The 17,525-nt window shown below is 50.0% G+C and overlaps 1 protein-coding gene across 2 annotated transcripts in view; it reads left to right on the forward strand.

Moving 5' to 3' along the window:
• Mvb12b (multivesicular body subunit 12B) overlaps positions 1-17,525 on the forward strand; it is a 159,481-nt gene that overhangs the window by 37,946 nt on the left and 104,010 nt on the right. For both annotated transcript variants that reach the window (XM_032902692.1, XM_032902691.1), the window contains exons 3-4: positions 8,283-8,390; positions 14,800-14,896. In XM_032902692.1, the coding sequence (XP_032758583.1) occupies positions 8,283-8,390; positions 14,800-14,896 (205 nt within the window). The remainder of the gene's footprint in view (positions 1-8,282; positions 8,391-14,799; positions 14,897-17,525) is intronic.

Raw genomic sequence — 17,525 nt, forward strand, 5'->3', positions numbered from 1 at the left:
TGGCTGACTCAGCCTCATTTCTTATAGAACCCAGGCCACCAGCCAGGGATGGCCCAACCCACAATGAGCTGCCCCACTCCCTAATTAAGAAAATGCCCTACAGGCTTGTCCATAGCCCAATCCTATGGAGGTATTTTTCTCAATTGAAAGTCCCTCCTTTCCACTAACTCTAGCTTGTGTCAGGTTGATTTAAAACTAGTCAGCATAGGTGTCCTTTATAGTTTGAGGTTTTTGATTTTACAGCTGGATAGATAGTCCTGTCAGTGGTTGTAAGGACTAATAATTTTTTAAAGAGGGGCTGGAGAGATGGCTCAGTGGTTAAGAGCACTGACTGCTCTTTCAGAGGTCCTGAGTTCAATTCCCAGCAACCACACGGTGGCTCATAACCATCTGTAATGGAATCTGATACCCTTTTCTGGTGTGTCTGAAGAGAGCTACCATGTAATCATATACAAAAAATAAGTAAATTTTTTCAAAAAGTAATAATAATAAATTTTAAAATCTGGGTGTGGTAGTTATGCCCATTTAAGCCTACTATTAGGGAAGCAGTGACAGGCGTACCCTTGAGGCTCATTCTCCATGCAAGCTAGCCTACTTCACCCAGGCTAGCCTACTTCACCCAGGCTAGCCTACTTCACCCAGGCTAGCCTACTTCACTCAGGCTAGCCTACTTCACCCAGGCTAGCCTTACTTCACCCAGGCTAGTCTTACTTCACCCAGGCTAGCCTACTTCACCCAGGCTAGCCTTACTTCACCCAGGCTAGCCTACTTCACCCAGGCTAGCCTACTTCACCCAGGCTAGCCTACTTCACCCAGGCTAGCCTTACTTCACCCAGGCTAGCCTTACTTCACCCAGGCTAGTCTTACTTCACCCAGGCTAGCCTTACTTCACCCAGGGTATCCTTACTTCACCCAGGCTTGCCTACTTCACCCAGGCTATCCTTACTTCACCCAGGCTTGCCTACTTCACCCAGGCTTGCCTACTTCACCCAGGCTAGCCTACTTGGATTCTTCCAGGACAATGAGAGACCCTATTTCAAAAATAAACCTGGGGGAGCACTTAAGGGATGACACCTGAGGGTCTCATCTGGTCTGTCACACGCTCACCCGTGAGCAATAAATCAGAACCCTTGTACACATGTTTGCTTCTTTAATACCTCCTTCTATTAAAGCAAAGATGATCTCTTATTTTCTGCTGAAGGTTTTCCAGTTTTGATTGACGTAGCTGTTTCGTTCTGTGGTGGCCTCAGCAGTATCTTTATGCTGCTTCCACCTGTGGGATCCCCAGATGCTCCAGAACCAAGAGGAATGGTTCTCCTTTGCATGGTCACCAGCTGAGAGGAACTCTCTAGGCCACCAGACTATTTCCACAGCTCTGTGGAGGCTCTGCCCTGGCCGTCTGGGTGTGGTAAAAGCTAAGCTCTTCTGGGCCAGGCCCCTTCTCTCTGGCAGTGTCTCCTGAGTCCTAGTTGCTGACTTCTGTGTATTTGCTTCTCCCTGCCAGGCAGGGCTTCCTCAGGGCCATGGGCAGTGCTGCACCTCCAGGGTTTCTGCTGGGATTAAGGCTCTGCTTCTTTCTATCCTGCCCAGCCCCAGAGGCTACTGTAGCTGATATTTAAGCACTGAGTGAGGAAAGCTGTGTGACCTCTGCCACGCCAGGCGCCAATCTTGTCATTGTCCATGTTCTATTTTTTAAGTTCTGCTATTTGGCAGATCTGAGTGCATATTACTTAGTCTTTGGGCTCATGTCCACTGATAAAATAGGACCCTTGACTTGAGGGCCAGAGACAGTGAGTGTGTGTCCTGTGCCAGGCCGACTGGTAAGTGCTTTGTTGACATAGTCCATATGCTGTGGTTTATCCTTTCAGGGTTTACTGTTCAGTCCACTTTAGAATATACACAGAGCTGCCAGCAATTACCAATATCTAATTGTAGATCCTTGTCCTAGCTCCCCTGGGTTCCCTGCCTCCCTTACCTCTGACAACAACCACCTCCTTCCTTTCTATCCCTAAGACTTGTCTCCTCTGGGGTAGCAGAATTGCAGAGTGTATCTTGTGGCTGTCTTGTTTTACTTATCATGGTGCTTCTGTGGCCTGTTAGATTGGGACTTCCATTGCATTTTCGTGGTCCAGTAATTTTCCACTGTGGATAACCTCACAATGTCCTGTTGTCAGTGGACATCTATGTTCTTTCCACCATTCAGTGACTGACTTAGTGAACATGTTTTGTGTGCACGTGTTCAGATCTGTTGAGTGCATACTCAGAGGAGGAACTACTAAGTCCTGTGGTGATACCACGAGGAACCACCCTACCATTTCCACAGCGACCGTGCCAGGTTACAGTGCCAGCAGGGTTCCACTTTGCCCGTGCCTGTGCAACAGTTGCTATTGTCTGTCTGTCACAGCAGATCTGATGGGGAATCTCAGAGTAGATAAGTGATTTTCTGTGTTTGATCCAGTCCTTTCAAATAATCCTATGGGGCCTACTCATTAATGTTTCCATGTTTTGATGAGGTGGAATGAGTCAGTATGACTTTGGGAAATGTCTGTGAGCAGCAGAGCCAGGACTTGAACTCAGTACAACTCATTCTAAAAGTCCCGGTTCTGCCTGCTGGATTCACAGAGGCTGTGTGATGGGGGCATCCTCCAGCCTCAGCCCAGACAACAAGAGCATTCCATCTCGGAGCTATGTCAGGGCTGGTAGGAGCCAAGGCAGAGAAGACATGTCTGGGAAAAGAACAAAGGCAGCCAGGGCATGAAGGATGGGAAAGCTGAGGTGTCCTGTGTCTTGTGGGAGAGAAACTTGCCCTGAGGCTGGCAGAAACTCCCGTCTCTAGGACAGAGCCGCACATTCATTTCTGAGAGGTGTTAGACATTTCAGCAGAAGGTCTGTGGCTGACCTAAGTTCTCCACGAAGAAACCAAAGTTCTGAATGACACAAGCGCAGCCGGAAGTCCATGATGCAAGCCAGGGGTGCAGCCTGCCCTTGATTTCACCCGGGCCGGCCGCACTCCCTGCCTTCTGGCGAGCTCAGCCTTGTCTGACGAGGATATGAGGCTTCTGCAGGCAGACCTGAGCCAAGCTGCCATGTCTGAAGCCTTTGAACTTCACAGCATCAGCCAGAAGTTGCCCCGGGAATGTCTGCAGAATTTCCTGCCCCCCTCCACCTCCCACTGCCCCGTCTGCCAAACTCACCTTTGAGTCGTGGGTGGGCTTTCCAGGTGTGGACTGGGTTCCCTGGGGAGTGCTCCCCCTCAGGCGAGCCCTCTGCATCCTAGATGTTTAGCTGGGCACCGGTTCATTCACAGGATTTTCTCAATTTCTCACCTCATCAAGTAAAGCTTACAATTGTTGTTTTTCCATAAAAGCAGTAAGTGTTCATTGATCAAAAAAAAAAAAAAAAAAAAAAGCAAAGCAAAGGAATGGTTTAAAATGCTCTCTCTGTTGTTAGATATTTATTTACATGAATATGTGTGTGTGTGTGTTTGCATGTTTCTGTGTGTGAGTGTGTATGAGTGTATGTACATGTGTGCTTAATCTGGGGCTTGCAATTTTAGCCTGTGCCTAGCCAGCTTGCTGGGGGATTGATTCCCCTACCTCATCTCCCATGCACTGAGCTGGAGCAACAGGCTGGGTTCCACATCCATTGGCTTTTATCCATGTGGGTTCTGATGATCCAAACTCCAGTCCTCATGCTTGTCCTACTGAGGCTTCTGACTGAGCCATTCCAGGCTGCTACCTAGTCTTGTGTATCTCTATAGATCCCCAGTCTCAGCTGTGTGTGTGTGTGTGTGTGTGTGTGTGTGTGTGTGTGTATCAGCTCTCTCCATATACCAGTGGGTCTCAAGGATCATATGCATGTGGTCAGGTTTGACAGCAAGCGCCTCTACCTGAAGAGGCCTCTCATTGGGTTCTGGTCTTCCCTCTTGTCCCACAGCAGTGATGGGTGTGCCAGTCCTTAGGGACTTGCATTGATTATACCAGCCTCTGCTTGAAGTGTTAGTATCACTCTGACAGAGTGGAGCCCCTCTGAGATCAATAACTAGCCAAGGCCAGGGGCTGCTCACCCTTTGTGTGGCTCTGTACCGTTGCTGGGTGATGTGCGTAGCCTGCCTTCAGACTAGAGCGTTTGCTTTTTCCTATTGTCATATGAAAGCTCTCTGCACGTATTCTCTCGTGTGTTTTGATAAGCAATTTTCCCTCTATGTAACATATCCTGGGCATAGCCCCATAGGCATATGTCATCCCGTGAACGCACTGTATTTGTGCAGCCAACACTCTCTGTGCCTTGGTTTCCTCATCTATAACTCAGACAGTAATTTTATCCCCTCATAGCTTTTCTGTGTGCACTGCAGTGGTCCATGAATTACTTATACTGACAATTTAAGGAGAATAAATATTGTGTGGTAAGAAGAAACTGAGGGAAAAGGGAATCCAGGCCTCAGATGGACCAATGTGCTTTCTCACCCAGAGATGTAGTTCAGAGTCTTCCTGGTTTCAGTGAATTTGCTCCTCCCATTGCCTCTGGCCTGGTAATCTATGGCACTTATCTCTCTGGGACATCCTGGGTCACACCTGCATGTAGAGATCTTTTAAATCAGTCAGCATCCTCCTTGATCCAGGTCCTATAAAATAAGGAAATGGTTTGGCATGAACACGTGTGTCACCCTGTCTCAGTCTGTCTTCAGCTGCTATAGCTATAGCATCCACAGACTAGATGTTTCTAAACAATAGAAGTTATTTGGCTCTGGGGTCTTGAGGCTAGGAAGCCCAAGGTGGAAGAGCCATGTCCCACAAAGGCTTTCTTGTGGTGGGTTAGTGTAGCAGATGTCGGAGATGATGGAAATGCAGAGGAAATGTATGAGGTGAACACCTCCTGCCACAGCCACCTACCCATAGTAACATCTTGACTCCCTCTCCAAGGGCAGAGCCCATTTGACCTAGGCCCCCTTAGGCCCCACCTCTCACAGCACAATGGAAACCACACTCCAGTCTGGACATTGAAGGGAACACTGGGCCACAGTATAGTTTCCCACGTGGCTTTGGTCCTTCACATCTAGGTGTATGTGATAGCTGCAGGGAGCTGGGACATAGCTCAAAGGGCTGCTTGAAGCTCTCTGATGATGGCTTATTTTCTGTGACTGAACCCATGAGCCCAGCCAAAGAAAGAAATGGAAGCTGGGCCTATGAGGTCAATATAACCCTGCCGTCCCTGTCACCCCCTCTCAGGGTTTCCCTGGGTTCTACAGCTCCAACGGTGGGCACCCACAGGTGGGTGCTAGCAATGGAGAAGGCTGGAATCAGCAGCATGTGCCTTCAGACGTAATCACCAGTTGGGAAATGTGTTGATACCATCTAGTATCATGAGATCATGTGCCATCAGAAGGGCCAGTGACTCTCCTACCACAGCTGTGGTCATTTCTCCAGCTCTCTGACTTCAAATTAGAATGTGCCTTTATTTTATTTAACAAACCAACACATGCATGCACAGTTCGGTGGAGGCCTCTAAATCCCAGTGCTCGTGAGGCAGAGGCAGGTGGGTCTCTGAAGTTAAGGCCACCATGGCCTACATAGTTTCAGGCCAGCCAGGGCTACAGAGAGACCCTGTCTCAAAGAGGAAAAGCTTCTGGCTCACCCTAGTACTCAGGAAGCTGAGGCAGGAGGATCATCAAGAGTTTAAAGTCAGGATGGGAGGAGGAACTCTGAGGAAGGGGCGGGGGACTGGAGTGGGGGACAGCATTTGAGATGGAAGGAAGGAAGGAAGGAAGGAAGGAAGGAAGGAAGGAAGGAAGGAAGGAGGGAAGTAAGGATGGAAGGCAGGCAGGCAGAAAAGAAAAGAAAAGAAAAGAAAAGAAAAGAAAAGAAAAGAAAAGAAAAGAAAGTTAGTTTAAAGTCAGCCTGGGCCACAAAGTGAGGCTCTGTCTCAAAACAAAACAAAAACCTAAAACTTCAAAGTGAAGCAAATCGTGAAAGTTTAACAAAGGCTTATGAGGAAAAATGTCTTCCCAGTGTCGGTTGCTCTGCCAGGCAGAGCTGGTTTGGTTTGGTTTGGTTTTCTCTCTGCTGCTGTACCTCAGTAGTTCAAGGATACGGTTTCTTTCTTGAGTCACTTGCTTTAGATGTTTCCTGTTCTTGTACCCGCTTGTAAGGCAGTGTCACAGATCTCTGATAAGTCTCTACTCGGCAGTCACATCTTGTGGCAGGGCAGACACTGGGTTCAACTGAAAGAACTGGCCCTTGGGGCACCTGCTGACTCCCAGCCTGGGCTCTCGGGACAAGTCAGCCTCCTTCAGAGCTAGAGGCACTGAGCAGCAGCCTTGCTGGCGTCAATGCCCAGGGCAGTGGCCTCGATATTAGGCAGCATGTGCCCTGTAGAGCGGTGAGCTGGGGAGTGGAGGGTGGGCGAGCCTCCTGCTTTGCTTGCTGGGTTTAATCCTGGGAGCAATATTGCTTGGGGAGCAGCATGAGGAATGACTTCTTACAGCTCTGGATGAATGGTTGCCTTGTCCACCCATTCCTTTAGTGAGCACCCATTGAGCCTGTTTGTGTCAGGCACAGTGATTGGCACAGACTGGCACCTTCTGGTCCTGGTAGATGGTAGGGAAGATTCATGACTGAAAGGGCAGATTGATTCCCGGAGATGGTGCAGGAGTCTTGGAACCAGAGATCATAATTAACCACTGCGGGACAGGTTAGGCCTTGTGCGTGATGGTGTGACACCGGGTTAAATGCCTGACTTCACACCAGCCTGAGCATACTCACATTTGGTCTAGAAGCAGTCATCGTCGTAGGTGCTCACCAGCAAGTGCCTTGCATCTGTAGCATCCCCGCGACCCCTGGGGAAGGTAGCATGCCCACTTTACATAGAACATGAGCTCACTGAAGCTGCTGGGCTTCAAGTTCAGATCTGCCTCTGAGTTCCATGTTGCTTGCTCCCTGGCTGGGGTCCTGATCCTCTTCCCTGTGCTTGTCTGACTTGGGGGAGACATTCAGGTCAACCTGTGGGAGTGGGTTGAGAAGTGCCAGCCTTGTGCAGGGTGACGGCAGCTAAGGACACTGCCTAACCGCTGCTTCTCTGGGGCCTTTCTCACACTGCGTTCAGGTCCCTCTTGCCATAATGACCTTTCTTTTCTGTTCCCTCAGATTTGCTAACTGACAGTTATTTAGTCTGAGAAATAAGCGTTTTCCTCTTGTTGGCTGGCCTTTGGCTTTTCTGAGGCAGCTTCCAGGGTGGCAGCTGCAGTGGGCCTGGGGATGCATAAGAGCTCCTGTGACAGTGTTAGAGGCTTTTGACCGTTTACAGTGGCTTCGTGGGAACAGAGCCACTTTTGGCTGTCCACCATGATGGCCAGGAGCTCAGCAGCTCAAGGGCCACTTCCCCATGTGTTCTTAGACGCACGGCCTTTGCTCAATCAGAAGACGAGCTGCTCGGAGCCTGTTCTATGTTGGTGCCCACATGAGAAGCTGTTCCCGGGTCTCCTGGCCTCTCTGCTGTGATGTTGGGCAGTTGGGTGAGGTAGGAAGGGAGTTGTAGGACCCTCTCTCTAGTCCCCTTGTCAACTCTGTACCTGGCTCTCAACGCTGGATGTCATGCTATTACCACCTGCCCAGTGAGGTAAATAAAGGCTCACTTTACTCGGGATCGTGTCCTGGAGGAGAATGGAGAAGAAGCTTCCTACTGAGACCAGAAATGGAGTCAACCGAGTCTAGTTTATTTTCCTATCATGACATAGTTTCTGACCTTGAATTCCACTTTGGGAGCTTGATTCAAGAAGACGTGGTGTGGAGCCAGTTTCCTGGCCTACCTCCCCACCCCCAACAGAACTCTCTGACTGAAGCTCCCTCTGGCTCGCTGCTGAGGGCAGGAGGTCACCTCATCCCCTCCAAGGGTGTACCTCTCACAGGTGCATTTCAAGCCCAGGGGTCCCTTCTTCTGTGCCCTATGTCTGCCCCCATGTAAACAGCAACAAACAGTCTAATGTGCTGACCGTCCAGTCCCTTCCCAGTCCATTACAACAAAAGCCATTCTTTGCTCATTAGAACCATTTCTGTCAGGGTGTCTTTAATCAATGGCGTCCCCGGGGACAGTATTTTTAGAAGTTGTATTTTTCACAGTCTCCCCTTTTCCCTTTTGGAGGTGCTCTTCCCGGGCCGAGTGTGGCACACTAATGAGATGCCAGGAGAGCTGGGGCCGGTGCTAATTGGAACAGGTAGAGGGCCGCGGGCTCACGCTCCGGTCCCCTCGCCTTACCTGTGACTCTCTTTCCCATCTCTCCGCTGCAGGTTGCACAGACAGCAGATGGTGTGGACGCTGACCTCTGGAAGGACGGCTTATTCAAGTCCAAGGTTACCAGATACCTGTGTTTCACAAGATCATTTTCTAAAGAAAACGTGAGTCTGGCGGTGGCTCCCGTCTGCTGAGTGGGCAGGGCTAATTTACATTTGTGCTTGGGGCTTCCTCTCCTTTTCGTGCGTGGTTTATGTTCCTTGTTGTATTAATTTATCTGTGGTTTCAGTGAACAGGGTAGAATCAGCAGCCAGCACTGTGTTTCATTTATTAACAACATTATTAACCACATCCCCAAGTGCACAGTGAATTCCATTAAGATGTGTTCTCCAAAGGACACCAGGAAGCTTCCCTCGCTGCTCTCTCAGTGACAACTCCTGGGGCACTAAGGATGGGAGAGTCTTCCCAGGCTGCTGGGATGGACAGCATCTGGCAAAGGGTAGACCAGCTTAGCGGAGGGTCCATGACACCCCATGACTGTCCCCAGACACAGCATGGCCTTGTTTCTGTGACACACGAGGCGTCTCAGCGTTAGGAAGAGGTGCTCCCTGTGCACAACTCTTCCTTTTATACTGGTGTTCAGTACCTGAGCACAAGAAGTACGGAACTTTAAAGCTGTCCCCAATAGCAATGAGGCCAGCCTGTACCTCATTTCTTCCCAAGATGACCACTTTTGCTCCCCATCATAACCCTCTGGTGGGTCTAATGACCCTTCTAATTCAGATACTTATTTTTGGAAACATTTTCACCAATTTCTAAGTGTAAATGTAATGGTAATATAGGCTATAGTTAAAAATTAAAAACAACAATATAAAACATGCCAAGTGGAAAAATGAAAGACACCTTCTTTATCAAGCCTCCGTCCCTCACAGCCTCCCTCTCCCTCACAGCCTCCCTCTCCCTCACAGCCTCCCTCTCCCTCACAGCCTCCCTCTCCCTCACAGCCTCCCTCTCCCTCACAGCCTCCCTCTCCCTCACAGCCTCCCTCTTTCTCTCCCTCACAGCCCCCTGTCCCTCACAGCATCTGTCCCTTATAGCCTCCCTTTCCCTCACAGCCTCCCTCTCTCTCCCCTCACAGCCTCCCTCTCCCTCACAACCTCCTCTCCCTCACAGCCTCCTCTCCCTCACAGCCTCCCTCTCCTCACAGCCTCCCTCTCCCCTCACAGCCTCTCCATCCCTCACAGCCTCCCTCTCCCTCACAGCCTCCCTCTCCCTCACAGCCTCCCTCTCCCTCACAGCCTCCCTCTCCCCCACCTCCTCTCCATCCCTCACAGCCCCCTCTCCCCTCACAGCCTCCTGTCCCCTCACAGCCTCCCTTTCCCTCACAGCTTCCCTCTCCCTCACAGCCTCCCCCATCCCTCACAGCCTCCCCTCTTCCCCACAGCCTCCCCATCTCTCACAGCCCTCTCTCCCCTCACAGCCTCCCCCCTCTCTCTCCCCCACAGCCTCCCTCTCCCCCCACAGCCTCCCCATCTCTCCACAGCCTCTCTCTCCCCTCACAGCCTCCCCCCTCTCTCTCTCCCTCCCCAGCCTCCCTCTCCCCTCATAGCCTCCCTTTCCCTCACAGCCTCCCTCTCCCTCACAGCCTCCCTCTCCCTCACAGCCTCCCTCTCCCTCACAGCCTCCCTCTCCCTCACAGCCTCCTGTCCCTCACAGCCTCCCTTTCCCTCACAGCCTCCCTCTTCCTCACAGCCTCCCCATCCCCTCCACAGCCTCTCCATCCCCTCACAGCCTCCCTCTTCCCACAGCCTCCCCATCTCTCACAGCCTCCCTCTCCCTCACAGCCTCCCCATCTCTCACAGCCTCTCTCTCCCTCACAGCCTCCCTCTCCCTCTCACCCTCCCCCCCTCTCACCTCCTCCCCCTCCCTCACAGCCTCCCCCTCTCTCTCTCCCTCACAGCCTCCCTCTCCCTTATAGCCTCCCTTTCCCTCACAGCCTCCCTCTCTCTCACAGCCAAAGCCCTTCTCTCCCTCAGAGCCTCTTTCTCTTTCACAGCTCGTCTCTTCATCATAACTCTATAGCCTGGGACCTCGCTGTCAGGTCCAGGTTCCCCCTTCAGCAGTTCTGAATGTGGACTGTGAGACGATCCATCACACAGCACTTGTTGCTTGTCGGTGATCCTTTGTTCTGAATCTTGTTCCTAGCGTGTTCAGGATGAGGGGCAAAGTTATTCCATTAAGCCCCCTCTAATTATGAGAGCAGCACACTTGCCGCTTGTAACGTAAGAGTTTATGACTGAATAGGGGAATCGTCTTACCACCAGCCTCTGAATGCATTTTCAGTAGCAGGATGGTGGCAGCTGAGGCAGAGTACACACCTGCACAGGGCTTGTGCTGTGTCTGCAACATCCTTTGGGTTCACTGTAGCCTGAGGGGCCCCCACAGAGCAGGAGTGAGGTGCCATCACCTCACAGATGCTGGGTTCATGAAGCTAACAGTAGACCTATCAGGTCTCCCTCCCTCCTGCACCTCGTGTGCCCTATGCACCCTCCTCAGGCCCTCTGTCCCAGGGGTCTACCCGAATGCCTTTGGGAAGCCATTTCTGCTTTTCCTTCCTATTGTCTCTGCTCTGTCTGCTGATCACCACATCCTGTGGAGGACCAGTGGGGTCACTGCTGCTGGACTCTCAGGAGGGAGTCCTGAAGACTTGGTCAGACACCTTGTCTAAGTTACTTTTTTGTGGCTCTGATCTTACACCATGATCAAGGCAACTTATAGAAGGAGGGATATATTTTGCTTATGGTCCTAGGGGAATAAAGGCAGGGAGGCATGGCATTTAGTATAGGACCCTGAGAGCTTCTATCCAGGAAGCAGAGTGAGAGCTAGAAGTGCTATTAGCATTTGACTCTCGGAGTCTGCCGGTGATGATCCTCCTCCAGCAAGGCTGCACCTCCCCAACCTCCCCTCACAGTCCCACAAGCTAGAGACCAGGTCCTCACATCTCAAAAGCCCAACAGCCCTGGGCAGTGTGGCTGGCCTCAAAGGATAGCCGTGGTCCCTTGGGTCACTTACGTTGGGACCTGCTACATTTGCTCCTGAATCTGTGAGCTATTGTTCTTCTAGGCGGGAGTTTGTGAAGCCCTGGGAGCTAGGGCAGCAAGTCCATTGTGGTTCAGGGATGGCACTGGACTCGTTGGTTTGGAGTGGATTATAAAAAGCACAGTGCTCAGCCTGAGCCAATGATAGAGCACTTGGTTAGTGTGCATGGGCCCTGGATTCAGCCCAGGAACTGCTCCCCATCAGTAGCTGGGTTCTGGGGGTGATAAGACTGTAAGGCTGCCAGGAGGGCAGCAAGAGAAGCCCTGCCCTCAGCTGAAGCCTGAGTGTGTGTGTCCAGCGCTGGGGAAATGCGTTAGCAATTCCATCCTCAGCACCAAAAGAGGAATGGATGTGTCCTTTACGGCCTCCAAACAACAAACCAGAGGGAAGAATTGCATTGGGATCAAATTTTGGGAGTGACAGAGCCCACTTGCCAGCCCTGAAGGCACATCCTCACTGTGGCGGCGGCAGCGGCTGCCTGTCTGTCCTGTCTACAGTCAGAGAACAGGCTTGGCATAGCAGCATTTTACAACCATCTGGGAGGTGTGGGATCTCCTGAGCAGGCCAAGTCTTAATTAGGTGACTCGAGACTCCCAGCATAGGAGTTTGGGGAGCTTCCTTTGAATCCTAAATTCCTTTCCCCCAATCAGGCCATTAATATAGAAACCTGGCTTTAGAGTGACATGGCTTCCTGGGGAAGGAGTGAGATTAATTGCACTTTTCATGGCCTGCACTTTCTGTGTTACCTGTAATAATAATGTGCGTAGATTGGGCAGGGAGGATGTTAAACAGAAGGATTTATGAACATTCGAATATTAAGTTGGTTATCTGTGGCTACCTTAAATGCAAAGTTGTCAGAAATAATTACAGTATACTAGCAAACACTGGCTACCAGAGACAATATAAATACCCTGAGTCAGTGTGCGCCGGGCTCCCGGTATGAATCATTTGCTCAGCAAGGATTGGGAATACGTTCTTCATATTTATGAGGAGGAAATGAAAGAGAGCACAGGTGGGGGAGGGGAGCCAGGAAAATTAATGGTGTAGTAGGCCTATGATATATAAAAGAAGGTGGGGGTAGGGGGACCCTGCAGAGTGGCAGCCCCATGGAATAGGGCCACACCCTTGGGCTGCAGGAAGCTTCAACGGGGCAGCCTCCCATTTTGCGTGCAAGGAAAGGTTTCCCAGCACTTGTAAAGAGACCGCACCACCAGTGCTCCGGTTTTATGGTTAAGGCATTTTTTTCAAGAGCACAGAGGTGAGGTGGCTAAGTGGTTGCAGTTGACATCCATGGAATCCAGTGTGTCAAGACAAAGACAGTCAGGCATGATACTGATGAATGCCCATCCGTCTATGGGGCAGCAGAGCATGCCCAGTTGTTAATTTCTCAGTGCAGAGAGCAGTGGACGTGGAAGAGTGGCTGCCTGGGAGCAGGGGAGGGCGAGGGGAGGGGGACAGAGGACAGAAGATTAGACTGGGCTGCTCGGAAGACAGCCGTTACTTCCCTGTTCCCAGCTGGGCCTGGCCTCCGTGTGTGGTCAGGAGTCTGTCCCACATTAGAGAGGGCCCACTCCCCACATGCCGCACTTCGGAGCATAGTCTTCCCCGGCCCCAGCCACCTGAGCACCGTTGGCAAGCACAGGGACGCTGAGAGAGGAGGACAGATGTCTATGGTACAGTCACGGATGTGCTGGCCACAGGCCGCACCTGCCACTCTGACTTCCGAATTTCAACTTGAGGCATGTTTTACTTATAGGCCGTAATAACTGATAATAAACTTTGGGAATTTTGGTGATGTGGTTTCAATTTGCCATTCGAGAATGTCTGACTTGGCTTCTGATTGCTAGTACCCAGCCTGTTGAAAAGTTTGCCTCAAACATGAATGTATTTAGCCAATAATTATTGAGTCCCTACTGTGTGCCAAGAACTATACCAGCCTGGGTGAGCAGTCAGAGCAAACATTTTGGTTCCTCTTTAGTGGTTTCTTAAAGATGTCTTTCGTGGTGGTAGATGGATGGATGCTGCATAAGGTCTGCCTTAGTCACTGCTCTGCTGCTGCAAAGAGACCAGAGTCGGGGCAACTCTTACAAAGCAAAGCATTAATCTGGAGACTTCCTTACAGTCCAGGCCATCATGGCAGGGAGCACGGCACCACACATGGCCACTGCGGCAGTAGCTACCTCCTGATCTCCAGCTGAGAGACAGAGATTAGCCTAGCAAGGCCTCTTGAAACCTCAGAGGTCATCCCCAGCGACACGCTTTCTCCAACAAGGCCATACCCCCTACTCCTTTCCAAATAGTGCCACTCTCTGATTATTAAGTATTCAAATGTGTGAGGCAGTGGAGGCCATTCTGACTCAGATCATGACAGTGTCCAATTATAAACTGACAGAAAGTTAGGAAGGGTCTTAGAGAGAGCGTCTGGCTCCATTCAGAAAGCAGATACTCCCTGTGTGGACCCAGCGATGCCTGAGCTGTGAAGATGGACATGGATCCGGGTCCCCAGCCCAGAAATGAGGTTGGGTCCGTCTCTAAGCAACAGGGGACACTGCCCGAGAGGTTCCTGGGAGGGTGGGGCCTGGACTGACCCCTTAGATGTTAGTCCAGGACTGCAGACTAAGGAAATAAGCATGCATTCAGTGGGCTTTGGGGGACACAGTGCTTCTGCAAAGTGGGCACACACAGCACATTGCTGGAATCCTAACAGGAGAGATTTGGGCTGAGAACCCATTATTCTTGCCTTAACTGGCTCTGACTAGGCTGAGATGACTCTGAAGACACGAACGTAATCTCCACAACAGCCCTCATGTTTAAGATGAGGGCAGATTTCTTAAGAGCTGTTTGTAGCATGAAGTGAAGGCTGCAAAGGCCGGTGCGTCTGCAAAGAATTCTCTCCTGCAATTACAGAGCGGTGCGCCACCAACCATCTTCAAAGATGTCTTTATGGAAACTGTGCACTGCGGGCCCCTCTGCCAGCACTAAACAGGAGCTCTTAAGAGCTCCCCTAGCAAGTTATCTCAGAAGGCGTGGGATCCAGAGGTGGCCAGACTGCCATTCCGTTAGTTTATGATTCTTGGGATTTTGCAAAATGTATCCTGTAACTTAAAACTGTCAGTCTGTGACTAGCAACCCCTTAGGTGTGTGATCAGACCTCATTCAGTTTAGATGCAGCTCCTTCCTTGCAAGCACCCCAGAACCTCCTCTATTTAAGATGCTCCAACCCTGAGAGGTTGTGGACTCCAGGGACATGGGCACGCCTGCCCTCTGCCGAATGGCTTTGAGATTCCACAGATGAAATCTCCTTTCTGAGGTACACTAGAGTCCCTGGTAAATGCTGGTATCATCTTCTCCAGTTAACCCTCTGTGGTAAAGCTGCCGTGGCCATTGTGTCAAACATGCTTCCTGAAGCCAGGACTGCAAGCAGACTGAAGCAAGTTCCAATTCACAGTCTGTGTCTTTTCTTTTCCTCCCAAGAGTCATTTGGGGAATGTGCTGGTGGACATGAAGCTCATCGACGTCAAGGACACGTTGCCTGTGGGCTTCATTCCCATCCAGGAGACGGTGGATACGCGTGAGTCAGCACTTAGCATGCTCGCCTTGGGAGCAGCCCCCTTCTTCATCCAGTGGGCTTTCAAATCCTCTGTGCATGTCTCTCTGGAAATATGTGAGGGGGCTTCCTGTAGAGGATGAAGGAAGCCTGCCACTTGTAACGTCCACCTTGGTTCTCTGTGTGTCTGAAGAGTGTGTGGGTCCCTACCTGCAAGGGAGCAGAGTCTTAGACTGTTGCCTCCTGCGCTTGGGCTCACTCAAGAACAGAGCAGGGAGTCTAGGGACAGTTGGTCTGTGCTCAGCTGATGCTGAAGCCAAGCTTAGCACAAGACCCTGAAGCAAAAGGGAGGGAGGGAGGGCAGAGACCAAAGGATGCCTTGTCTGGGGCTCGCACAGTAAACAAGAAAGAGGCAGGACCCAGAAAGACTCTAAGTTAGAGCACGCAAGACCTAAATTGGACCCAGTTGTCCCAACACCTGGGAGATTGGGGACAGGAAAATCAGGATTTAAGGTCATCCTTCACTACATAGAAGTTCGGAGGTTAGCCTGGGCTACATGAGACTCTGTCTAGTTAAAAAAAACAAAACAACTACAGCAACAACTAAATCAACCCCCCCCCCAAATTTAAATTAGACCGGATGCTCCAACCACTGAACAACATTGCACTGAACTAAGCCGCAGGGAACTTGAAAATGGAAAAGCTGCCTCAGGATCCTGAGGTGCTGTCGGCTCTGGTCCTGGAGTGCTGATTCTAATAGCAGGGCTGGTAAGATGGTGTCAGGGAGCCTTGTGTATCTGAGCTTCTTTATTAGGGTGTCCAGGAACTTCTTTTATTGGTAATTACTTGTAGCTAGTCTTTGCTACTTTGTTGGTTCTTCTTTTCCTGACCTTTATCTCACCTCCCCCCCATTTCACTCTGTCACTAGATCAGAGAGACAGAGACACACAAAGACACTCACACACACACATACACACACACACACACACACACACACACACACACACACATACACACAGAGAGACAGAGACAGAGACAGAGAGACAGACTCCCTACATCTAATTTCTTTCCTTTTGTTTCTTCTTTGACCATGGCTACTAACAAATCACAAACAGCCTCCCTAGTGGACCAGCAGCTACCAGCCCTGCCTCTAGGAGCCGTAGCATTTATGTATACTCTGAAAAGTTCCCAGAATTCCAAATGTCATACAATCATAGAAACTATCTTCAGCCGGCAAAAACACGCCTCTCCTTGCCTCTCCTACAACATGAAGCAAATCATAAGTCAGATCCCTACACCTGGGGTTAGAACTAACACACATTCTTGTAATATTTAATACTTCCTTTTTTTTTAAGAAACCAAAACTCCAAAGTTGACACTACAGCTGCTCATGAGCCCACTCCACAGCAGCGAAACAGGGGATAAGAAAGCAGATCCCTATCTGTGGGATTCCTTTGTGGAATTCTGTACCATTCTTTGTTGTTATTTTTATGTGTGAGTTTTTTCAAATTTCCATGGTGTGAACATTCCTGGAGTAGCACTTGCTGCCATTTCACACTGACAGCTTCCCTGTCTCCTCAGCCGCCCCCAGTGCACTTATTTCAGCAAAGCAGTGGCCCCTCACTGGCCCATCCAGTTGCTCGCCAGGCTGTGTCCTAGCGAAATGTTATGGTGCTGGTTGGCTTTAACTCTCTCTTTGACATCCCTAGAATCACCTTAGAAGGATTACCTGGCCTCTGGGTACGTTCGGGTGGCAGGGGAATTCCATGATTAACTGACTGAGTCCACTGTAGACGGCACCTTCCTTGGGCAGGAAGTCCTGGGCTGTGTGAGGCGCCCAGGTAAACGTAAACTCGGAGGAAGTTGCATGCATTTGTTTCTCTCTGCTCTTAACTGGATGGGACATGAATAGCTGCTCGAGTCTCTTCTCTGCCTTGGTGTCCCCTCAGTGGTAGACTCTAACTTGGAATTGTAACCCATTCTTCCTCAAGTTGCCTTTGGCCAGGGTGTTTTATCCTAGCAATGACTATTAGGGCACTGATATCTGCTATGTTTTGTGTAAGGCCCCATGTTAAATGCTGTAGCCTCATGATGTCACTTTCCCTTTAGGAGACCTCAGTAGAGATGGGTGTTAGGCCTATTTTAATATGAGAAAAATAAGGCACAGTGACTACATCATAGCCAAAAGCAAGAACACACCCATATACACATATATACACATACATGCACACACACATGCACGTACCCACAGACACATATACATACAAATGAAAATTCATGCACATATACACACATGTGTATAAATACATGTGGACACATACATACTATATGCATGCACATACACATACATGCATGCACGTAATCATGTGCATATATACACACGTGCACATACATGCACACAGATCATATACACAGGCATACATATACTACACATTTTTACAAACACATACATACATAAACACGCATACACACATACAACATACTCATGTGTACACATGTATATGCATGTATAAACACATACACATGTGCATGCATAAGCACACACATACTAAACACTTTGCATGTCTAGATTTATGTATCTATGTAGCAGGATTTGTTTTAGTAATGATTTATTAAGATACAATTCAAATACCAGATAATTCACCCATTTACA

This window comes from Rattus rattus, chromosome 5 (genome assembly GCF_011064425.1).
Source record: "Rattus rattus isolate New Zealand chromosome 5, Rrattus_CSIRO_v1, whole genome shotgun sequence".
Taxonomy (NCBI): domain Eukaryota; kingdom Metazoa; phylum Chordata; class Mammalia; order Rodentia; family Muridae; genus Rattus; species Rattus rattus.